At 36.6% G+C, this 26,593-nt stretch overlaps 1 protein-coding gene across 1 annotated transcript; it reads right to left on the bottom strand.

Moving 5' to 3' along the window:
- Positions 1–324: 324 nt before the first annotated feature.
- Positions 325–20,620, bottom strand: AFM (afamin). The gene is made up of 14 exons (XM_059067200.2): positions 20,499–20,620; positions 18,297–18,345; positions 17,855–17,987; positions 15,809–16,020; positions 14,902–15,034; positions 14,203–14,300; positions 13,288–13,417; positions 10,737–10,951; positions 7,548–7,680; positions 5,343–5,440; positions 4,187–4,319; positions 3,220–3,443; positions 2,275–2,407; positions 325–386 (listed from the first exon to the last, which is right to left on the bottom strand). The coding sequence occupies exons 1-14, from the start codon at positions 20,587–20,589 to the stop codon at positions 351–353; spliced, it is 1,818 nt and encodes a 605-aa protein (XP_058923183.1). The 5' UTR covers positions 20,590–20,620; the 3' UTR covers positions 325–350.
- Positions 20,621–26,593: the final 5,973 nt, after the last annotated feature.

Genomic DNA, 26,593 nt, shown 5'->3' with positions numbered 1-26,593 from the left:
TCCCTGTCAACATTCATAGATTCTGTTGCCTTTCCTTCCTGGTCCAGACATCTGACTGTAGTAGAAGGGCAGAAGAATGGATACCTTTAGGTATTCAGAAAATTGCTGGGACAGTAAGAGTGTGCTAGCAGAAATGCAGCTGTGCCATCCCATAAGGAGTGAATGATACTCAGAGAAACATTACAGGACCAGTACTGGGGTCTGTTAGGTGTAAGGCATGGGGGATGAGCCAGAAATTGACATTGAAGCATGAGAAGGGAAAAGCCAAAATGACCAAATAAGTTACCAATACATTTAGCCTTTGATTGAGATAGAAGTTATTACCTTTGGTGAATTTTACTTGATGTTTTTCAAGCAACCTGACTTTTGGCTGACAATTTTGGACCCTGAAAGAGGAAAAAAAAAAGAAATAAAAACACATAGGAAGACTTTTGAGAAACCTCCATACTGTTTTCCACTGTGGCTGTACCAATTTACATTCCCACCAACAGTGTATGAGGGTTTCCAAAAACTGAAAATAGAATTACCATACAACCCAGCGATGCTATTCCTGAATATGTGTCCAAAAATAAAGCACTAATTTGAAAAGATACATGCACCTCAATGTTCATTCATATCAGCATTATTTACAATTGCCAAGATATGGAAGCAATCTAAGTGTCCATCGACAGATGAATGGATAAAGAAGATGTGGCCAGTGTATACAATACAATACTACTCATAGATTTAAAAAAAGAATGAAATTTTGCCATTTGCAACGATAAGAATGGACTTGGAAGGCATTATGCTTAGTGAAATAAGTCAGACAGAGAAAGACAAATACTGTATGATATATGCATATTTGAAATCTAAAAAATACAACAAACTAGTGAATATAACAAAAAGAAGCAGATTCACAGATATAGAGAGCAAACTAGTGGTTACCTGTGGGGAGAGGGAAGGGAGGAGGGGCAACATAGGGGTAGGGGATTAAGAAGTACAAACTATTAAGTATAAAATAATCTATAAGGATATATTATACAACATGGGGAATATCGTCAGTATTCCATAATAACTATAAATGGAGCATAACCTTTAAAAATTGTGACTCACTATATTATAGACCTGTAACTTATATAATATTGTGCAGCAGCTCTACTCCAATAAAAAATGGAAAGAAAAATTTAAGACATTATTATTTGAATTTAGAGAAGCATATTGTCTTGAGTTTTGTAAAGAAAAGTTAAACCACTCCCGTGTAGTACAGGAGACAATGAACAATTTCTTCTGGTGATCTTGGAAACAGACACCTCAGCCTTTTACAAACTGCCAGGGAATTCATCTCTCCCTTTATGTGGTCTCAATACATACACTCACCCGGATAAATGCTAAATGTTACTAATACCCTCTAATGAAATCAAGCATGTTTTTCAAAAAACTAGTAGTTCGTGCCAAAAAAAAATTCCCAGACTAAGCACTCACTCAGAAAAACAGAGGGATCTCAACCAGGATGAAAGCTCTGTGTGTGTGTGTGTGTGTGTGTGTGTGTGTGTGTGTGTGTGTGTGTGTCTGTGTGTCTGTGTGCCTGTGAGTGTGCATGAAGCATGTGAGTGTGAACGAAGTATATGTGTGTGCATGAGTTGTGGGTGAGTCTGGAGGGGATTGGGTGTCACTAGGAAAGAAACGGTGAGCAAGGTACTTTCAAGGAGCATCCACTGGGGCCAACACTCACAGGTGCCTGAGGCTCCTGGAACACGAACCAGCAGGGGACACATCTCCTCTCATCTTCTCTTCCACCTCCTCACTTCACACACAGGTATTCTCTAGCAGGGGATGTTGGGACAAGGGCCAGGAAGGTGACACAGCCACCCCCTGAAAGACCTCATCACTTCCTGATGTCCTTCCTGCTCTCCTCCCTTTGAGACTGATATGATCTCCTTTACAAGTGAGATTAACTATTTATTAACCAACTGGACAGTATAATTCAAGAATAATTATTACCATCCTCATTTAAAGAAGATGAACCACAGTTCAGATTAAGTGACATGACCAAGACTGCTAGCATAGAACCTATGATTTCCTGACACCTTTTCTTACACAATTTCGTCACCAAGGAGATGGTGCAAAAACCCTGTCAGAGAGATGTCTGCGTATTTAGTTGTGTAGTGATTGTGCTCTCAGGCCTCAACCTGGGAGACATTGCAGGGAGGAAGCGAGGTCCTAAGAGGAGTTCTGGTTTCTTTTGTTTGACCAGGAATACCAGTTGGATTTCAAGGGGAAAAGAGCTGGAAGTACCTCTTCCTTGAAACAGGCTTCAGGCCCCTGGGCCTGGCAGCACTTCTTCACCACATTCGTGAAATCCACCAGCAATGATTGCAGCTCCACCCCTGTAAGTTCAGGCTTCAGTTTCACTAAGTCGACAAGAAACCTGTGACCCAGTGATGTCAAACAGAATTAATTAACCATTTCTTTCTGCAGCCCTCTTCTCCAAAAGGCTAGTTATAGAATCATATGTCTTAGGAATCTCCACTTGGGTGAATGTAAAAAGTTAAAATATTCCACTTTGGAAAGGATGTCCTGAACCTTTCCTGTTAAACACATGGGATGGATTCCATTATAACAATCTTTGGAGAGTTACGTAATCATGGACGAAATTGTATAAAATATGGGAACATATAGTAAGTCTTCAATATGCACAATATTGTAGAATATGTGACTACGTTTGATGTCTCTAGAAAATTCATGTCCAAAGCAACATCTATTTCCCCTTCCTCAGTAACTGAATTCTGTTTCCACTCCACTTGATACAGACACTGCTTAATCTAAAAAAAAAAAAAAAAAAAATCTGATTCCTTGGCATTTATAGCATTGCCTGAGAAAACAAAAGCAAAATTCCTGTTCCTTTTGGGCCTCTCTTATCTTCAAACATTAATAGAGATTCTCAGAGCAAACATCTATGACATTCTCTCTAGAAAATCTGATTCATTATGACCCTTCTATGAGTTTTTTTATGGCTACTCTCACCCACCTTTTCAAGTCACAGTCTTTTGGACACTCCAAGGCTCTAGCAAAGGAAAAAACTAGCTAGGTTTTAACTTGTAATTTGGCAGACTGGACAGTTTGACAGAAAGAGCAGGATTATAACACCAAAATCACATATCCATTACAATAAACCTTCTCATTAATACATGATATGTCTTCCGGCTGAAGAAAAAAGTGAACAGTAGAGAATGTCTGTACCTGTCTTTCTTTCTCTGGAGCTCCTCGTTATGAGCCTGACACAAGTCTGTGTGAAAGGTAAATAAACCTTGAGAGGTAGATGGAGACGTATATGTCTTATCGGCTTCCAAGCCCTCAAAGCAGGACCTTCTGAAGGCAAAGTTTGTTTTACAACAGTGGTCCACAGCAGGATTGATACTTCGATTTTCATTTATTCCACATAACTCTCCAAGAACTAAGTCCACCTATACCAATGAAAGTTGCAATGGAGTTTTGAAATACAGCTAGATGAATTGTTAGTTTGTGCTAATATCACTGTCAACTTAGAAAAACCCATGCACTTGTAACATGAAACGACGTGCAAAGAAAAGTAGAGGCTGGGGTCCTAAATGGCATTATAACAAAAATTCAAGCCATAGCAATTTAAATGTCTAGAGATTAATTCTTGTTAACATATATACAAATTTGTGAATTTGAGCAGAGAGCTGCAAACAGCCAACTGAAAATGGCATCAGGACACTGTGGCCCTTAGATTTAGTACCCTTCTGGGATGTCCCCCACGTACTATCCAGCCCAGACCTAAAAAGGTGCACCCAACCTGAACTGGGCTGGAAACAGCAATTCTCTTACTGACCTGGTGGGACAAGAGAGAGAATTTATCCCATTATTTAAGATTATGAAGTTTTCTCTATTATTCTGAAACAATTCTATGATTCCAAGTGGTTTGCTCTAACAAATTGCTTCTAGTACAAATAAGAAGTAATAAAGATGATTTGAAGAACCCCAAGCAAATACTTAAGACTTCTCTTTTGCTTCTCAGGATTTTGACACAGTAAGCCAAAAATAAAACTTGACCTTCCTTGCTTAACAATCTTGAAAACAATGAAGACAGGAAGACGGATAATCACTATAAATCAGTGAGTGCAAAAGCATCCTTTGTTTTTTTTTCTTTCTTTTAGGAATAGTCAGGCACATGGGCCAGGCTCACCAAATTATCAACGCAGGCAAACTCTTCACTCAGTGTACAGCAGGTGGTCAAAGCTGTCACCATTTCCTTGCCAAGAAAGGTCAGTTCTTCAGTGGAGAGCTGGGGGGCTAGCTTTGTGAGATTGATGAGGTAGCTGAAAGAACATTTGTCTGTTTGTTCTGAACAAAAGCAGGTACCCATTTTCCCTTGTCTAGCCCCCTGAAGCCCCAACCCTGCCAGGCTAGGGACAACCAACGTAAGGACAACATGAACCTCAGCTCTCTCATAAAGTGGTAGAGAACAGTCTCTTCACTCCCTGTTTTCCTGCACCCTGCCTCCTAGACCACTGTATTTTGGTTTCCTTCTAATTTCATGATAATTCAGAAACTCTCAGATTTGCCCATCCTTCTTCACCTGTGAGTATAGGAGCTCCTTGGTAGAAAATATCTTAGCTATTATGTAAAATCCTGCTTGAAATCCCTTGAGCAGTTAATAAATATTTCAAAGGGAAAATATAATAGATACATGTTGGAAAAGGATAATCTGAGATGGAGGAAACAAGGATATTTAATGGGCTGAGTTCTCAGATAACAGCCCAATTGCAGAAATAGTGAAAATATATTTTTTAAACTGTGTTTTATTGTGACTTGAAGATGTTTGGTTTCAACACACAATACATTAGCATGGTAATTCATTAAGAAAATCCAGAACAAACTTCATATTATTCATGAATGCTCACAATAATACTTAAAAATGAACATGAAAGTGTTAAGTAAATCCAGAATTATTTTTTTTACTCAATAAGAATTATTTCCTTAAATAATTCTTCCTTGGGAAATTATAACAACCTGAAGTTTTCTCCATCCCACCGCACACCCCTGAAATGGGGTAAAATCCAGAAATTCTGGGCTGGGAGTGAGGAAGACTAGTCCAAACAAAAACTAATGCATTAGGGAATCAATTTGTCCAGAATCCTGTATGTTTTCAATTTCTAGCCTCATTTCTGGTAAAGGCTTAATATGACAGCTCAATGTGCCTTCTTGACTTTTGTATTTTTATTCTTTCCCAGAGTTTATGAACTTGTCATAACTAAAAGACTGAGCTAAGATCTTGACACTTTGTGGCACTCTATTTTATCTTGGTCATCATTGTTAACTTACTTGTGCAAACAACTTACTTGTATTTCAAGTCATCCTTCCCCAAAATCTGAAAATGTTCACATTCTCGCTGTACTATCTTGAAGCTTTTCTCAGTTGTCTCATTGAATTTGCTTTCCTGAAAATACGAACAATCATGTTTATGAACATTTTATCTAAAATTTAATCATAAGCTTCAAGTCAACTTGTCTAATTGCTTTTTAAATTTATACAGCATTTTCAAACTCTAATTATCATACACTACTAGTTACATTGAGGGTAGTTTTTATATATGTAAGAATTTGAATTTTTTAAGTTATAGTTATAGATATGGTTTTTGCTAAATTTGAAAGCTCAAAATTTTCATTATCATTACCTTGTAGAGGTATCATTACCTTATAGAGCTTTCCAGTCTGCAAAGTGAAATTCAAATCTGATGTTGACAGTGATCATATTTTTTTGTTTTTTAGAAAGAGGTGACAAGCTGTTTATTTTTTTATGTATGTATGTATTTAGTTAGTTATTTATTTTGGCCACATCACGGCATGTGGGATCTTAGTCCCCTGATCAGGGATCGAACCTGTGTTCCCTGCAGTGGAAGCCCAAGTCCTAACCACTGGACCGCCAGGGAATTCCCAAACAATGATCATATTGATTCTCCCTTTGAAGTGGCCAGAGAAGTTATCTGGCCCTAGGAAGTCAAGTGGCTTGGATAGAATCCCCCAGTGAGTAAGTATTGCTACAGAACATTTTTAATCACGTGTATCTTTTTTATATTTTCTCTTTCATCACTTAGAATTTGAACTTAAAATAATTCCAATAACTCTCTTCAAATATTTGACAAACTCTCTCTCACGTGGCATAAAATTGGACATCTATTAAGTGACCACTAGAGAGAAAACTACACACCAGTGGATGAATGCTGTGGGACAAATTGTGTCTCCATATAATAAAGAGATTTTCTAGCACTATGTTTCATTTAAGGATCAGGAACAGACCTCCTTGTTAGGGACAGCAGTAGAGCTGGATAAAACTTAAGTCTTCTTACTTCTTGCTCAAATATGAATGGGTGTAAACTGGCATTTTTGGCAAGTGGAGGTAATTTTTTAAGTAAAGCAAAAGCAACACTTACCAAATGAATGAGAAACAAATCAAAAGCGACAAATAATTTCTAAAATACACAAAAAGTGCCTATGAACTGATATTTAAAAATGCTAATTTCAATAGGTAAATGGGTAAAAGATGTGAACAAATTGTTCACAGGAAATTTATATCTACAGTAGCTAAAATCATATGGGAAAAGTTTAACTTCATTAAAAAATTAATTAAATTTTTAAAACATGCTTAGTATTTAGCAAAGTTAATTTCTATATGCAATGTTGGTGAAGGTGGAGGTAAAATGAGCATTTTCAAGCACTGTTATAGGACTATTGCTGCTAATAACTTTCTAGATAGTAACCTGGCCATTTGTATCAAATATTTTTTATTTTAAAGTCTATATAATTTGACCTAATAATTTTCCTTCTGATAATCTATCTAAAGAAAATAACCATAAATATTAATAAAGATGAATGGAATGAGATACTTAGGGTCACTTATAAATAAAATTTTTTAAAAGCTAAATAAATGTCCAAAATGTCAAACGTACAGTATGAGAGCATTTAAATCAATTACTATGATGGAATATCATCATGTAAAATAAATACATTTTTTAAAAGTCTGTTTAATAACATAAAATGTTTTTTATGCCAATAAATAAAAACAGATCCAAAAATTTCTTAAGAAAGTATTATTCCAATCTTACTTTTAAACACATATAAATATATTCATATATGCATAGAAAAGATGAAAAAATTTTAATTATAGCTATTTCTTGGTGACAGAATCAGAAAATTTTTATTTTTTCTTTGTAAATTTTGATACTTTCCTAATCATTTATTATTTTTACTATAACAAAAAACTGAATTGGCCCAAGAAATTACAGAGTACATAAATAAAAATATAAATGTATAATGGGAAGAATTTTTTGCATCAACACACAGGATTTGTAGTTCAAAACATTATGAGTAACCCAAACCGATGATGTTGCTCTTCCCAATGATCAACTTACACTGAATTTAAGGTAGACTCAGATTTGTCAATCACATTTTCTACCCTCTGAACCAGAGTGAAACTTTGATAGTTTTTAAGTGTTTGTTGTTTATTTTGTTTATTTCATTCTCCGAGTCTACTAGGATGGAACTTACCGCATGTCTGTAACAGTCTGGAGGGTTCTTCGTGTTGCAACACTCCCTCAGGAGATCCTCATACACTCCAGCAATTCTTAGCAACTCTGGTGTGGACAGTTCTGGATGTCTCCTTGAGTATTGATAAAGAAACCTGCGATGTGTAAAATATTTTGTATATTAGAACTTCGAGAAAGAGCAAAACACCAAATCCTGTTATCTTTTACTCTAGAGAGATCTTCTAACACTGAGTCTGTCTTCAAATGCTAAGTTCCTCCTCTGGTTTGGTCAAGGAATGATTAAAGAAACATTTTGACAACAGGAGATCCTTTTACAAAGGTTCTCTTCTATATTATGTTTTAAACTAACAATCCTTTTACTTGGAGGGATAGAATGATTAAAGGTATTTAGCATTCATTGTTAGAATGATTTAACCCATAAAGCATCAGAAATAGTAGATCATGCCACCAATACTTTAGAAAATACATATTGAGTATAATTCTGTTGGAAAATACATTCAGACCTCCACCTTGAGATGGTGGGAATATGGGTTTCTCCCCGCTCCTGGTGCCAACTTGGGGAGAGATTGTGGAGCAGCCTTTTCTCATTCGTTCATCCTGTCACTTGTCAAACATGGGAATAATCACTCCTGCCACCCTAAGTTATTGGTGAAGGTTTCCATGGCCTCGGTGAAGTATATGTGGGTGTGATTTGGGGAGAAAGTGAGAAAGGGAGAGAGAAGAGGCTAACACTTATTAAGCCCTTAGTAGGTGCGAGGCACTGGATCAAGCTTTGTGCATAGGAGACCAAGACAGGCTTCCTACCCTTTATAAAACACTTTCTCATTTAACTTCACTTAACCTTCAAGATAAGTACTATTTTATAGCTGAGGAAACTAAGTCTCAGTTAAGCCAGTTAAGCACCTGGCTGTTAATGGGAGTATAAAATTTGAACCTAGGTCCCATAGGATGCCTACTTCATTATTGTTTAAACCAAGCTGACTCTCTGCTCAAAAGAGAGGTGTTTTCTTGAACTACCTCGACTGTGCTGTTTACAATCTTCTTCATAAAATCATCTTCTCTATTCATTCAAATTAAGTAAAAATGGTCTATGTTTTGAGAGAGCAATACCTCACAAGAGTTCTCCAAGACCAAGGGACTTTTTAAAATCTTTTTTTGTTTTACAACCTTTTTCTCTTGATTAATCTTGGTTTTTCTGACATCATCTCTCCTGCTTCCCCACCTGCCTTCTCAATCCCATTTGTGGGATACATTCCCATATCCTAAAGCAGTGGTGTTTAACCTTCAGAGAATCAAGTGTTCCCCTTAATATCTCATGTAAGCCGTGGACCTTTCTCCAGGAATAAAATTACTCCTAAAAACACACCACCAAAATATTGCAAAAAAATACCCTGCGAGCCGACCCTACCCTGGCAGATCCACTGAGGTCTTGCATCAAATGTTTGCATCCAGAAAAACTGCACCTGAAACATTTCTGGCTCAGCATGTTCATTGCTGCTCTATCATTTCTCCCCAGGCTTCAAACCCTATTTCAGTTGTCATAGTGATGGTGATGGAGATGATGAGGATGAGGACCAGCACGAAAATTGCTTCCATTTAGCAAGCATATGTCAGGTACAAGTGAAGTGCATTGCATCTATCATTTAAATGAATTTGACTTAGCATCCATGACTCATGAGAAGCCATAGAGCACAGTGGTTATAAGAGCAGGAGTCTGAAGCCACACTGGTTACATTTGAATCCTGGCTGCACCACATATTAGTTGTGTGGCTTTGTAGCAAGTTACTTAACCTCTGTGCCTCAGTTTCCTTGCATGTAAAATGAGGATAATAAAAGTGTTCTAACCTCAGAAGGTCGTTCTGAAAATTAAATTGGTTAATAGATGAGAAACACTGAAAATTTGGTAAGTATTCAATAACCTGTACCTTCAATCCAGACCTCCTTCCAGAATTCCAGGTTCATATATAAAATTATCTCGTGACATTCCCAATTAATTACCTCACAGGCACCTCAAAGTCAAGGTGGTCAGATTCAAACATATTCTCGTTCCCCCAAAATAGTCCCCCATACTTCCCATCTCATTGAGTCTGAAAACTACTTACCAACCACCTAAGCCCCAAACTGGGATTCATTCCAGATGAAGTTTCTAAAAAACAAAAGTGATTTTGTCCTTCCTTATTCTTCAGTGAAAACCCTTCAGTGGCATCTCGTTACTTAGCATGCCTGTATGATCTGACCCATCTACCTCTCACTACCTTCCTCTCTCACTGCAGAAACCCTATTCACAACCACATATACACCAAGCAGTTTTACACTTCCATCCATGCTCTACTCCTTCTGTCCAGACTATTAAAATTTCTTCCAGTACCTCCTCCCCATCAAGCCTTTCCAGGGTCCCCAGGGACTTCCTCCCCTGTCCACACATTACCTATCATCTAGTGCTATCAGAAATTAAAGAGCATTTCTTGCACTCATTTATTTATGAGGCTATCTCTTCTCACGTCACACTTCTTATTGATGAAAGCTTACTGGGGATAAGAACCCTGTCTAACATAGTAAAGTCCCTGGATTATATTTTATTACCAAAATATTTGGAAAGAACAAATATTCTTATATGAACTTTATATATGATTACCTAAAATACAGAGAGGTTAACTTTTGTCCCACTGACTCAACCAGCACTCAAATCTAGTCCTTTTGGCTCCAAGTCAACTAGTCTTCCCCTGAACAGCTGGGCAGCTGTGTAGGGGGAGGGACGGCAGGGGAGGGCAGAGCATGGCAGGTAAGCCTGCAACTTCTCAGGCCAGACCTCCTGGGGTCTAATCCCTACTCTGCCATATTTTAGCTGTGAAACTTGAACAAGTTACTTAACTTCTCTGTACCTCAGTTTGCTCATCTGAAAATTGGGAGAAATCGCACTTATTTTACATGACTGCATATAAAGTACTTAGCCCATTGTCTGGCACATATCAAGTACTCAATAAATGTTAGCCATCACATCATAACATAGTTGCATTTCCTTAAAATCATGTAAAACGACTAGAATCGGTAGCCATGACTCTTAAAATTAGGTGAGACCCAATACTTATGTGATTTAAATGATCCTTATTCCTTCCACCCAAGTTAGCCAAAATTGGTCAAATCCAAAGTTTCTGTTTTCCTGATAAATGTCAATATAGAGTTATGTTACTCGGCCATGAAGTTCTCTTGGTCAGCATCTCGTTCCTCACACACATTTTCGCTTTCAGTAAACTTTGCTTCTCTTAAGGGTAAGTTGTTTGGTCTATCATCTTTATTTGAGTAAATTATGCACTCGCCGCGCTCTGGTATTTTCTTTTCACAGCACTCTTTAATTTTGCTGGAGATGGAATCTTGTTTTGAACAAATATGGCTCACAACCTTGCTCTGTATCAAATAAGAATGGGAAATGACTTTATTTTCACAATATCTTCAGGGCTGGATTTTCCTTCAAAAATCAACTCAAAATCAACCATGTGCATAACATCTGGACTTGTTTCATCAGCTAATTTGATAGATAATTAAAGTTTGTATTGATTTAATACAATGAACTTTCATATTAAGACAAGCTTTATTTCTAAGGATTTTAGATGATATAATTATGAAAAATAGACTCATAAGTTTACATTCATTGTTAAGTATTAATCTTTTAAATACTTTACCCCTACTCCACTGGTGTATCAACATTTTAAATTCTAAATGCTGTTTCTTTACTGTGAGAATTCATCTGTACTTTAATGAGGGCCACCAAAGACATGTTCCTGTAATATCTATAATCCTAAATTTCTTCTCTTATGGCCTGAAACCACATTGCCAAGTATATAGTAGAAACTCAAGAAATATTTGATAAGTGAATGAAAGAATGGTAAACAAATGAACCACTACAGCAATTACCAGATGAAGTTTTATCAAACATAAGGAGATATTCTGCACATTGTTGTCACTTTCCTATACATATTATTAATTTGAAGCTGTTCAAATTATCAAATAATGTACAAAATAGTAAGCCCTACTCTCTCCCCTCTCCCTACTCTCCCTACCTAATTCTGACCTCCATATAAAGTTACGGGAATAAGGGAGAGGGTGAAGCTATCTTGGTTACACATTAGTTGGATACTTTTTTAAAAGCTAGTCTAGCCTCTAGTCCTCTCTCCAGATGCTCCAGAATTAGGCTGTACATTCCTCCTACTCTCTGTCTTAGCATCCCGTGAACTACATTGAGTTCTGTCAAAGCACCAGGCTATTCCAGACTCTCTGACTTTGCTCAAGCTGTTCCCCGGCCTGGAATCTTCTGGGGAACACTGAGGATAAGGAATGAGATGAAGCTCTAGGCTGAGGTGAGAAATGGAAAGGAGGCTGGCACCATGTTTCCAGCAAACCGCCTAGAACCAGGGAGCCCGTCTTTGCAAACATATATACATTTCCCCTAAGGCCATCATCGTTCTAGGCAACACATCTCTTATTGTCTGAGAATTAATTTCTATTTTGAATAAATTACAATTCTATTCCTCTTATTTCTACATAAAACCATCAAAGAAAAGGATATTAAGAATATAATATGATCCCTTAGTCTCAGCTCCAAACTTCAGGGAAAAATCTTCAATTGTATCCTTTCAGTACATTATATTTAATATTATAAAACCAACATCCCCATAAACAAACAAACAGTACAAAAGTAAATAGCGAGTGAGATTGCTTTTCATTGAAATACAGTTAAGGACAAAATAATTCTTGGTGATATCTACTGTCCACTACATGAAATAAAATGTACACATCTTCATATTCTAAAATTCAAGTTGTCTAATTAACATGATGTTTCCTTGTGAATTTAAAACACTAAGACTAATTAAAAGTCACTAAGAAAAAGCCTAATTTCAACTAAGAAGTCGGGATATTTTTAATGAAATTGTGTTACCTTCGTATGCATAAACAACTTCAACTAGGTCAACAATATATTTACCAGTATATGTCATTAGAGAATCACTTTAAAGACTAGAGTAAGAGTTATTTTAAATTAACATATTTATTTATCTGGAAAGACTGTTCCTAAATAGCCTGAAGAAACTCAGAGAAAGCAGCTCTTAAAAACATAAAGATGAATGATTTTCTGAGCTGTACTGTTAATTTCTAATATAGCTAAAGAGTATTTGCAATATTAAAGAAAACTTTAGTCTGGCCTAAATTAATGTCTACAAATTCTAAATTCCTGGAGTTTATGTCATGTGCATTTAGCCATATAAAATAGAATCTGCTTAGTAATCTAAAAACAATCCCATGTATAAAAAGCTCCAAAGTTTTATATGGTCTTATTTGTTAACATTTTATTTTTTATTTTATTTATTTTATGTTATTATTTAACAATTTATTTTTTGTTGAAGTATACGTGATTTACAATGTTGTGTTAGTTTCAGGTGTACAGCAAAGTGATTCAGTTATGTATATAACTGAATATATATGTATATAAAAGAATATATATATATTCTTTTTTCAGATTCTTTTCCATTATAGGCTATTACAAGATATTGAATATAGTTCCCTGTGCTATACAGGAGGTCCTTGTTGTTTATCTAGTTTATATATAGTAGTGTTATCTGTTAATCCCAACCAATTTATCAACATTCTGATTTTATTGTGGTGAGTAGCCACACATTAGGGCAACTTCAAAATAAAAAATAGCCACCCCCCAAAATCACTATTTTTACTTGGTTTTATAGAATATTTACCCTGCCATGGATGCACTGCACAACATCCCCTTCACAGCATCCATCATATTTGGAAGAAACATCTTCTAGGAGGGAGATAAGTTCCTTAAATTCAATCTTGGGGAATTTTTGACTAAGTACAGCAATGTTTCTGGAAATAGAATTGATAAACCACTAAAACAACTTGAACAGCAAGTAAGGCAAGAAGGAGCTCTTTGTTAATACAGTATAAATAGCTGCAGTAAGCATGTTGTACTCTTGTTTTTTTCACTGATGGCTTTACCAATGTTTATACATTGCATGGCCCACATGATCAATTTGAAAATCCTAGGTTGACATTTTGAGTCCTAGATCAGGACTGGGAAAAAAAGGGCCTGAGAGATGTGCCCTCTTCCATAATTGTTATAGCAAAACACTTCTTTTAATGACCACCATTTCTTGTTGTGAGCCCATGGCTGGCATAGGGTTATTCATCACAGAATCCTTTCATGCTGATCTATTTGAAATCTCAGAATTTTTCACAAAACATTGCACTAGCATCATTGCTAGTTGGCTAGGGTAAGCATGTAAAATAAAATTTATCCCTAGAGGGTATTCTCCTAGTCATTAAAGTCAAAGATGCATGGATAAACCATGTCTAAAGCACTTGAAGGTTTTAAAACTCAGGTTCAGAACTCTTAGACCCACTCAGATTCACAACTAACCAAAAACTAACTCATAAGTAGTCCTTTTTCTCTCTGGGGTCTCCCCACCTTGCAGGTCTTCTCTCATCTGGACCTAAAGTCCTGATCTGAGTAATCCACCCAGACTGAGCCCAACCTCAAAACCCTTGAGGAACTAGGAAGAGTATTAATAAAATGTCATCAATGATTTAACAAAAATGGGACTTAGACAAGAAAATACAAGTAGAAACAAAATACTTATTATAAAACTCACATAGATTTTAAGATTTTCGGTCCAAATTTCATAAGTGCCCCACAGACATTTTTTTGATAAGAAGATAATGCTTTTAAATATTGTATGAAAGTTTCTGCCTGAAGGATAAAGAGAAATTCTGTTGAAGCAAGAGCAAAATCCCACTATTCTCTTATTTCTTAACCACATGTCAACCAAACAATTCCAAACTTTGTTCAGAAACAGAAAATTATGGGGTTTTTATCTCAGGAAATGTACATACCAAACTATAAATTTGTGGCTTATTATAAAGGTGGGGCCAGTCTTCCCAATGACTGAATTATACTTGATGGGAAGATGAGTGGTGAAGAGTGCTGTGAGCTTGTCCATCTCTACCAGGATGATTCAGTTTTATGGGTAGTCAAAAGAGGACTTGTCCAAGATAGAAGATAAAATGTCATTTTTACCCTGCTTATTTACCCACTAGCATTTCCTTCCAATTCACAAGGAAGACAAAGCCAGAAGAGAGACCTTAGAAATGGGCAATTGTCTTTCAAGGGTCTCAGGTAATAAGAAATTTAGATTAGTAGCAGGTGGCCAATGGGTTGAAAAAACAGTGAAAGTGGCAAGAGAATGGTTTTTAAATGGCAAACAACTCTTTTGCTATAATTTAATTTTAAGTAAAGATCTACAGTTTGAGATGAATCCTTGTCCTTTTAAGAAAACAAATGTAATACACACCTTTGTTCGAAAGCAGTTAGCTTTTTCTTGTTCTTCACAACATGTTTTAGTCATCTCCTCAAAACGAGCAGCAGCAGTAAGAAGTGTAGGGGCAAAAACATAGGGGTTCCTTCTGGAAACTTCGTAGATATAACTATAAAAGAAAAAAGGAAGGAAGGAGGGAAAGAAAAAACAGGAAGGTAATGAAGGAATGGTAGACAAGGGAAGGAAAAGAGAAGATTTTAAAAGACAAGAAGAACAAGTTGTGAAAGAATTTCCCATTACTGAAGGCTTCAATGGAAAGCAGCGTTATCAAGCCTCCAGTAAAAGTTGTATCACTGAAGTTGCTCCCAAAGAAGAATGATGATTGCCATTCTACTCATGAACACGGGGCTCTGGCTATTCTTTTTCTTCCCCTATGCCAGATGGTCAGCATCTCTCCTTTTCAGGTTCAAAGAACAGCTACATATACACACTCCATCCACGATTTGGAGTTCATAATCACTTATGTTCAAGCAAGCTTTGTGGTTTAAGCATTCCAGAAAAAATCTCTGCTTCTACAACTACTACACTACTGAAAACAGATTTTTGCTAAACATCCATTGATGTAATGTTTACCCTTAGTAAAAACTATAACTCTCCATTGAAATACTATATTATTTCCTCCAGTAGAACTTTGGTGCTATGTACACCCTTCAGTTCTGGGGCTCATCCCATTAGAAAATACACATCACAATGAAAGGATCTTGAAAGCAGGTTTCATATCTTGTTCATCTCCTCAGCAATGACCACAGAATCTGACACACAAATGCATGTTGAATGAACTAAATGATCAAGAAACTGAGCTATGTTCCTTTGGAAGAGATATTGGATTTAGCCTAAGAATAATTCTTCAATTAAATCATTTTTCTACTAAAATTAAACTTACTTGTTTAGAAAAGATTCTCTGTTATTTTTGTAAGTCTGGCATTTCTCTTCAGGATCCAGAGTAGGGAGAGGAGGCAAAAATCCTACATCAGCTTTCTTATTATGGAGGAAACAATGTTTTCTTTCAAAGCCAGCCTTATGGCAGCAGTGTGAAAAATTATGCTTTTGTGGCAGTCCCTCCATAGTACATATATTTTCCAGTAAAACATCATTCTGGACAACAGAAAAGTAAAAGACATTTTTTATTCATTGTGACATTTTTCAACCTTCTGAGATGACACAATGGAGACAATGAGTGGTGAGTGTCACCTTTTGCGAAAGAGACTCCCAAATTTTCCAATATTACAAGCAGAGCATCTTTACCCACACCCTTGACAACCATCCCACACTTTGGGAAGTTTTCTCTATCTTATCCTAAGGCCCTTCAACCTCTTCCTATTTCTCTACTGCCTACATTTCTCTTACGTAATGGCTTTTTTCCTTCTCTTCCAAGGTGACATGGTCAGAGTGTAATGGGTTGGTGAAGTATTTCGTGGTAATGTTTAGTAATAGTTTTCTAGAGATGCTATTGGTGACTCTATTGGGAGGAGGCCAAGGGGGTGTGACAGCAGAGTACATATTGAGAGAGGCAGGTAAGGAAGGTACCTCTACTTCCATGTGCTTTGCCAGGCTATGGCCTGTCTTCCTGCCTGTATACTTACGGCATGGACTGCAAGCTCATAACCCAGTTCTCCTGTGCATCATTACACAGAATTGCATCTCCTAGGAAAGTGCCTTACCCTAAATACTAAAGTCAGGCAAAATAAAAATGAGGGGCCCAGGGACTTCCCTGGTGGCACAGTGGTTAAGAATCTGCCTGCCAATGCAGGGGACACAGGTTCCATCCCTGGTCTGGGAAGATCCCACATGCCACGGAGCAAGTAAGTCCGTGTGCCCCAACTACTGAAGCCCACGTGCCTAGAGCCCATGCTGTGCAACAAGAGAAGCCACCACAATGAGAAGCCCGCGCACCGCAATGAAGAGTAGTCCCCACTCGCCGCAACTAGAGAAAGGCCACGTGCAGCAACGAAGACCCAACACAGCCCCCCAAAAAGATTAATTAATTAATTAATTATTTTAAAAATGAGGGGCCCATATTTCTCCTTCCTGACACTGAGAGATGATGCTTTTAGAAATCTAAGATCTGCATTACTCACCTCCCTCACCATGATTTCTGCTATGAGCAGTTCCTATATTAATTGTTTCTCTGGGTTATAGATAAAATTAAAATACATATTTTGAACAGAGACTCTCATTCTGTCCCAAAACCACATTTGAGTGGTGATTTAGCAGAGATGGCAGAAAATAGCTCCTCAGGCCCCTGTACGTTTCAGCTTTTTTAGTGTCCTTCTGGAGACATACGATTTGACCACTATGTTGGTACATGGAACTAACTCTTCCTTATTCCCAAGGTGGCTTCAAGGTCCAAATTCATTCAGGTGGAGGAAGAATTCGTTATTGGAATCTTGTAATGAGACTAGCCAGATACTCATTGTTGTGGGTTGAAAAATGTCCCCCCAAAAGTTATGTTCAATTCCTAATCCCCATACCTGTGTATGGGACCTTATTTGGAAATAGCGTCTCAGCAGATGGAACCAAGTTATTGAGAGGGTCTTATCCAATGTGACTGCTGTCCCTATAAGATGAGGAGAAGAGACTCAGAGAGAAGATGGCCATGTGATGACAGAGGCAGAGATTGGAGCGAGATAATTATAAGCCAAAGAATGCCGAGGATTGCTGGTTATCACAAGTTAAGAGAAAAGCATTCAACAGATTCTTCCCTAGAGCCTCTGCAGGGAGCACACCCTACAACACCTTGATTTTAGGCATCTGGCCTCCAGAATTGTAAGAGAATAAATTTCTGTTGTTTTTTTAAAAAATGTTTTTTTAATTAAAAAATAAAAATGAGGGCCATAGAGCATCTCTCTTTTTATATTTCCAAGGCAAAAATTCTCTCAGGGTTGACAAATAAGCTTGTTTGTTTAGGAAATGCAAACAATTTACTTACAGCTAATTTTGAACACTCTGGGAGTGTCATGTCAGCCAAGCATTTATCTCTGTATTCTGTCATGGCTTTTACCAACATTTCTACTTCTTCAAAGGATGCCTCCTGAATATATTGAGCAAATGCAATGATGGTGCTGCAACAGTCCACACAGAGTACACAATGATGACCTGCAGAATTTCGATTTATGTCCAACCAAAAACTCATAGGAACACCCACTTGCAGACTAACCTCAGGAAATTATCAAAGTGTGAAGGCTATAAGTTTTACAACTTCTTGACAATTCAGTTGCCTCATCTGAATTTTATGATTAACACTGTATTTATTTTTTGATATGGTTTATATTTAATTACATTACTTTTGAGAAGCATTAATATTTCTGGAAGATACCAGATAAGCTTATAATAAACACCATCATCATCAAAATGAGTTTAGAGAAACTCACATATATCCAATATTATCCTCTATAAATTTCTGGGTGATATTGACATCATCTGAAAAGCAAAGATATTTAGGTTATTATATATCCTGATATTTTAACATTTTCCCAATAAATAACTATATGTGATAAATTTATAAAGTATAAAATAGATAACTGATGGTAGAAAATAATTTTGGTATATTTAACATGAAGAAGAGACATCATATAAACCAAATATTAGATCTTAATCACAGTTGATTACATGCTCAAACAATATTCATTAGGTTGAATTGACTTGAATTAATCTCACACTGACTAGACTTTAGAGTTACTTTTGATGGCTCCCCAGACACAAATGTCAAATACAAGCACCATTTCCCCACTAGGTGTCATGTATGACTAGAAAAGTAGTATGTGTGTTCATTATTAAGTGATATAATGCTACAACTGTGCCCATCAAGAGATACCAGAGCTTGCTGGTGGTAGTACAGATTGAGATTGTAGTGCTAGTCACGCACAGATATTTAAGTGATCTCTGAACTAGTCTAAAATCACTGATTCCCTCCCAGTGAGCATATACTTATCAGAGCACATTTATATTTGTTCACATAGACTATTTTCATGGAGTCCTTACTTTTGCAAAGTATTGTGCTGGATACTATGAGGCAATCAATGATGACTAAAACATCTCCCCCTGGACCTTGGGCTCCTAAATACTTTCATAGTGCAGGCAACTCGTGAACATGACTATAATACAATGTAGAATCTATATGACATTCTAAAGTAATGTGGGTAAGTATATGACAGGAATGCTTTACGATCTCTGGGTGAGGAACCAGAAAAGGAATATAGGAGGAGGTGCATATGAGTTGAGTCTGAAAAAAAGTGTACAAGATTTCAACTAGCTTAGAAAGAAGGAAACTCATATTTCTATGTGGAGAGAATGATGTGAGTAAAAGCACAAAGGTAAGAAATCCTGGGATGTCTTTGGGGAAAATCAACTAATCCACTCTGACGAAAAAGTGGGTCATAAAGAAGAATGATGGAACGTATGATAGAAAGAAACTGGGTCCAGATTATGTAAATCTTTCATATAAAGCTGAGTTTGGGCTCCAACTGGAAGCCATGAAGAGCCACTGAAAATGTTTATATAGAATAGTAATATCATCATTTCTATTTGCTAAGAAATACCAGGCAGGTGGTGGTATGTCTGATATGCTGGGATCTCCCACAGTGCCTGACAAATGGAAAGTGACAAGGACTATTTGTCAAATAGATGGATGGAAGAATAAATGGATGGGGTGGAAAAAGACAAGAAGGCCATTAGGAGACTTCTGCAATTATCCTATTGAGAAATCAGCAGGGCATGAATTTTGGTAGGAGTAATGGAAGTGCAAAGGAAAACATGAATGCAAAAGATATTGGAGACAAAAATCAACAGGATTTTTTAATAAGTTGTTACAGGGGCAAAGGATAAGGAAAACTCAAGAATGACTACCCTTCTTCAAGCCCGGTGACTGGGCTCACTAGCAGACACTGTAGGGGGTACCAAATTACGACACAATCCACGTCTTCAGGGCCACGGCAACACTTACAGCACCTTGGTGCGAGGTACAAAAATATGCTCCTTTCAGGCCAGAGGGATTACAAAAAGACACCTCTGAAGAAGTAAAGTTCAAAATGTTCCCCCTTTGAGAAGAAGAAATATAAAAGTCACCTTTTCCTCCAGGCTGACACTGCATCAGCCAGGCTTAGGGAATGTACAGGCTTGGGGAGATTTACAAACCGTACAGTTGGAAGAAGCAAGATCCTGCATACTCTTATGGTGTTTACCACCTAGTTGGGAGATAGATTGAACAACCAAAGGTTCCAGAAAAATCTTAACTCATATCTAATGTTCCACTGTTACCATACACTATACACATCTGCAAGAAATACTACTATTTTCAAATCCAAATTATATCTCCCAGCAACATTTCCTATACTACCATAAGGCTGGTGACCATTTGCTGGGTGTGATAACTGTCTCTGTCTATAGATAGGGTAATATGATCACCAAAATACAATATCTGGGAAGGTTAGTTCACGATATCTGATCAGTGTATGTAAACTAGGGAGAGGGAGGAAAAAGCAAGCGAAAAATTAAATTGAAAGAAAACAAAGTTAAAAAATAGAAATTATCCCAACTTAGTCATTCCTTAGGTGATATACAAGTAAATTTCTTACCTACATCTTGAGGCTTTGTGGGCAGGGTTAAGGATTCAGTCAAAAAGAAAAAGTAAAAGAAAAGAAAACCTGTAAGTTTTAACTGTTTCATTTTTTAAGAAATCACATTCACAAAAGAAAGTAACGTGACTGAGGAAAATCAAGTTTTTATATTATTCTTTGACACTATTAGTAAAAAAGTAACTTGTTTAACCTATTTCTCATATACCTCATATTTGATTTTTATTTGATCACTCTGCAGATTTTTTTGCTAATTATTAACTAGGAAAAAATTATCTCAGTGTTTCACTGGAAAAATCTATTGAGTTAGAAAAAAAGTCCACAGGTTAAGTATGCACAATGCCTAGCCAAATAGACAACCCAAAAAAGAAAAAAATCTTGAAATACTGCAAATTCTAAAAGAGAAAGGGCAAGAATAAATAATTCACCAAAGAGAAACATAACTAGAAAGACACTAAATTTTGCTGGTAATCAAAGTTAAATTTAAAATATATAATTTTTATGTACTTGATAGAATTAGAAAAAAGAAAAAATTAAGATCTAATTCTGGTAAACATATAGCAAAACAAGTACCTGCAAAATCAAAGCTTCTGAGAAACAAGTTTATAATAAGAATCAATACACTAAAATGTTCATGTTATTTTAACCAATCACTCAAATTCTGGGAATCTATATTAAGAACATGATCCTAAATATGGAAATATTTTTTAGTACATGATATAAAAGAAGAAATCTATTTCTTAATTATGTCTACTAAAAGGACCTGAAAGTAGTAGCAACCAAGTACCTATTTGGTGCCCTTGGAGCACATTTTGTGTCCACACCTTGGGTCTTAAACACTCTTCTCTACTATAAGAATCCTGAGCTTCTTAAAGAAATGAATAATTCCAGGGCTGATCCACAAAAACTATAAAATAAGCTGAGAGCACCATGCCAGAAACTAAGGAAATTTTCAAAAACATGTCAAAAGAAGATAGAAACCAATGGGACAATTTGACAGTAAAGTAAATAATGACAAGAATGCATTATAACTCATTAAATTTGGGGGAAAAAAGAATTCATTAATCTATACCAATACTAAATTAAAATAAAAGTCGAGGAAGGAAAAGCTCTTCTCTATATAAGAATGCCAACTGATAAATGTCAATAATCATTTTGTAACTCTCATAGTAAAAACTGATTTAAGCCAGTTTCATGAATGGATGCTAAAGTCACTGGTGAGAAATTATCAGGCAATGGCATATTTACAGTTTCAAAGTATAACTCCATAGATTACTTATTAATTACCAAGGGGAAAAGACATCTTTACAGATGGATAAGTAAACAGCGATATAGAGAAAGAGAAGAGGTGGGGAAAGAAAGAGAGAGATACAGATAGAGATAAAGGTGGAGAGAGGGGGAGAGAGATAGAGACTGAGATTTATGTAACGGGTTTGGTCAGCATCTTTGGTTGCAGCCAGTGAATGTTACTGATTTTGCTGACCTCTAATTGGCCTTTTGTCAGGGTAAAAAACCTGTTTCTGGGTATATTTCTCAACTATTAGATCAACTTGCTTTTAATTTTCTTCTCAGATATGTTACTTATTACTTTTGATATCCATTTCATGCCTGGCAATTGTGAGAGGACAGCTCCAATTCATCCATTTCACAAATCTAATACCATATCACTGATAAGGATGTGACTTTTTGTGATTATATGAAATAAAATAGCAGTCTGTGCCTAGTTAAAAACTTAATGTATTTAAACCAGTTTTCTTCCTGTCATTTTGAATTTGCCTGGAATTATCTAACTGCTAACTCCCTCATTAATGAGTAATAAACTTTGAAACTTACTCAGATAAATATGCCTAAGAAGTTTTGCTTCAACAATACATACACATACATACACATAAGGACACTGGGGGGAAAAAAAGAGGGAGATAGCCAGCAGAACATTCAAAATCTTGAGAAAATCCTAGAAACTAACACAGATGGGATCAAGCTGACAGAGATAATAAATAAGTGGGAAGCAGCCGCATAGCACAGGGAGATCAGCTCGGTGCTTTCTGACCACCTAGAGGGGTGGGATAGGGAGGGTGGGAGGCAGATGCAAGAGGGAGGTTATATGGGGATATATGTATATGTATAGCTGATTCACTTTGTTATACAGCAGAAACTAACACAACTTTGTAAAGCAATTATACTCCAATAAAGATGTTAAAAAAAAAAAAGGAACTTGAGTTCAAAATATGGAAGATGAGACCAACGCTTCCCAAGGGCATTTCAGAGAAGCTCTAAGTCTAAAGATCAGATATAGGCTATAGGGCAATAATCCAGAGAACAAGCTAAAAAGCAACATTCTGAACAGTTAAATTAGAAGGCACCACTTCTCCCTCCCCTTCTGTACCACCACACACACCTATATAGCATACTCAGGTCTTAGGGGTCAGTATCTTTTACATCTAGGTCAAAATCTAAAAATGACTCTGTCTTAGTTTGGGTTTCTCAAATGTAGAACTCCAGGCAAAGACTTTTAATTTATTTGGAAGGTGATTTGAGGAGGCACAAGTGAGGAAGTGAGACCAAGAGAGGAAAAACTAATAAAGGATGTGTTAATGACAAGAGTAACAGTGTAGAAAACTGGATGTAATCCTATCTGAGAAGTGGAAGATGATTTCCTAGAATTGTCCTTCCCGAGACTGGGAAGCTGGGGCATTTATGTGCTGACTGAGGTATATATGACCAAGAAGAATAATCATGAAAACCCTAAGGAGAAAAAAAAAACTACTGGGGTGAGAGGTTGTGCAAAGCAGCACTACCAGATAATAAAACACATTCTAAAACAGCATAGTAATTAAAACAGTATGGTAATGGCAATCAAGAGAAAGACACATACAACTAAAAATCTAAAATTAGATTCAAATGCCTATCCATGCACTAGGAAAATTCCAAATAGATCAGAGGTCCCAATGTAAAAAGGGGGAAGAAACGGTAAATGTACTGGATGAAACCCAAGTGAAATGGGGAACTTTTTCCTATGACACAAAATTCAGAGGTAGTAATAAATTCAACTACACACAAAGAAATTTTAAGGCTTTACATAGAAAAATACTATAGACAAAGGAAAAAGTGCAGAGGAAAAACTGAGAAAAGATAGCTGCAATCTATACCAGAATATACAAAGAGCTCCTGGAAATCTGAAGGGGGGAAAAAAGACCAACAATCTGATAGAAAAATAGTAAAATGATATAAACAGATATTACACAAAAAGAAAAAAACATAAAAAGGGCCTTAAACATAAAAGAGATGCTCATAACAGGAGAAACAAACATCTATGCAACACCACAGCACCATTCCTCACCTATCTGACTAGCAAAAATCTAAGTTTGACAACATACTTTGAGGATAAAACTGTGGGAAATAGTTCCTCTCATCCACTGCTGGTGGGAATGCAAAATGGTGATGTAATACCTACTGAGGAGAATTTGGCAATATCTAAAAAAATTATGTATTTGTCCTTCGAGCCAACACATTTCTAATAGGTACCTATGCTAAAAATACACTATCAATATTACTAAATGACTAAAGCACTAGGTTATTCATTGTGGCATTATTTGCAATAGCAAAGGATTAGAAATGATCCAAATGTCAATAAAAGGTCAGTTAATAAGCTATAACAAAATCACAAAAAAAAAATTTCACAAAGAAATTCTGTGAAGCTGTTAAAAAATTGAGGAAAAAACTTATGCATAAGATGGAGTAATCACCAAGATTGCATTTTTAAGTGTAGAAAAGTATAGAACAATATAAGTATGTAACCCCTTGTGTAATATAGGTAGAATTGTGCAATAGAAATATATATATATATATATTTTTGCTTAGGTGTTAAAAATAAAGGGGAGAATGGGTAACCATGAACTGACATAAGCTGTTATCTATAGCAGAAAGGGAAAACAGAACAGAAGGAATAGTGTTTAAGCCAGTTCAGGCTGTTATAACAAAATGCCATTAAGTGAGGAGCTTATCAACAACAGAAATTCACTGCTCACACTTCTGGAGGCCAGGGGTCTGAGATCAGGGTACCAGCCTGGTCAGTTCTGGTGAGAGCCCTCCTCTGGGTTGCAGACTGCCAATGTCTGGTTGTGTCCTCACATGGCAGAAAGAGGGTATCAGGGTAATGCTGGCCTCACAGAATGAACTGGACAAGATTCCCTTCTCTTCAATTTTTTGGAAGAGTTTGTGTAGAATTAGTATAATTTCTTCCTTAAATGTTTATTTAGTAGAATTCACCAGTTTTCTGGAGTTTTCTTTATGGTAATGATCTTAACTAAATTTTCCATTTCTTTTATGGATATAGAAATAATCAGGTTATCTATTTTTTTCTTGAATGAGCTTTGGTAGTTTGTGTCTTTCAAGGCATTTGCCCATTTCATCTAAGTTGTCAAATTTATTGGCAAAATATTTTTCAAAATATTCCCTTATCATTTTGATATCTGAGGTGATGTCACCTCTCTCATTCCTGATGCTAGTAATTTGGTTTTTTCTCTTTTTTTCCCTAAAATCCAGCTAGAGGTTTATCAATAGTATTGATCTTCTCAAAGAACCAGGATTTGGTTTCATTGACTTTTATCTATGTTTTTTCTCTTTTTTGTTTTATTCATTTCTATTAGTTCCTTTCTTTGGCTTGCTTTGTTTTAATTTGCTCTTTTTCCCTTAAGGTGAAAGCTGAGTTCATTGTTTTGAGATCTTCCTTCTTTTCTAATCTATGTTAAGTGAAGATAACAGAGTGTTATAAATTATAAAACAGAGTGACTTTGGTGCTATAAATTTTCTTTACGTACTGTTTTAATGGTATCCCACAAATTCTGATATGCTGTGTTTTCATTTTAATTCAGTTTAAAATATTTTTAAGTGTCCTTTTAATTTCTCCTTTGATTCAAGAGTTCTTTAGAAGTGTGTTATTTAGTTCATGAACACTTGGGGATTTCCAGATATCTTACTATTATGTATTACCAATTTAATATTATACCATCAAGCAATTCTCTGGAATCTCCCTTAACTCTTCGAAAGTGGCATCATTGGGAGGAGACAAATTCTTTATATGGTAATCTACCAGTCCGGGGGCAGTAGGGCATGGCAAGGGAGAGGTTGGAAGAGTAATTTTTAAGACTGGCTGGTCTATATTCACCTGCTTTCAACAGTTTGTTACCGCTGCACAAGTTTAGTCCTATCCTAATACTATCCTGTAGACACCAGGCTTTTGGGGTTTTGCAGATGTAATTAAGGATCTTGAGACGAGGATTATCCAGGCGGCCCTTAATCCAGTGACAAATGGATTTAAGAGAAGAGCAGGGGGAGATGTGAGACAGAGAAGAGGGAGGAGAAGACGCAGACACACAGAGAGATGATGTGAATATGGAAGCAGAGACCAGAGTAAAGCATCTCCAGGCCCAGGAATGCTGGGACAGCCACCAGAAGCTGCAAGAGGCAGGGAATGGACTCTCTGCTAGAGCCCCAAGGGGAGTAATACCCTGGTAGATTTCAGACTGCTGGCCTCCAGAACTGTGAGAGAGAGAGAAAACTGTTGTTTTAAGCAGCCAAGTTTGCAGTAGTTTGTTACAGTAACCACAAGACCACAAGACACCAACACATACTCATTACACACGCACAAACACACACACACCCCAAACCTGAAGTCTTGAACCTCCTCAGTGGTTTCTTATGTTTTTGATGTTAATTTCTCAGACCCATGCTTCTTCTCCCCAGTGTGGCTTTTAGAAGATGAAGCTAACAACCCCTCTAGATCACCACCTTATAATAAAATACAGCCTGTGGCATGTGTATTCATTTACATATCCATCAAATATTCATATAATGCCTATTATGTTCCAGACACTGTTCTTATGTTGAGGATAACAGAAGTGAACAAAACAGAAAAAAAAATCCCTCTCCTCAAGGGGTTTACAGTAGTGGAGGTAGACAGAAAATAAACAAAATCTACTGTATATGAGATGGTGATAACTGGTGGGGTGCTAAGGATAGCTGTACAATTTAAAATAGGACAGTCAAGGAAGACTTTTCATCTAGCAAGTTATAACAAGTAGAAGCCTGAGGAG

This window comes from Kogia breviceps, chromosome 6 (genome assembly GCF_026419965.1).
Source record: "Kogia breviceps isolate mKogBre1 chromosome 6, mKogBre1 haplotype 1, whole genome shotgun sequence".
Taxonomy (NCBI): Eukaryota; Metazoa; Chordata; class Mammalia; order Artiodactyla; family Physeteridae; genus Kogia; species Kogia breviceps.
Note: the sequence above shows the minus strand (reverse complement) of the source record. Positions and strands in the feature narration are given on the sequence as shown.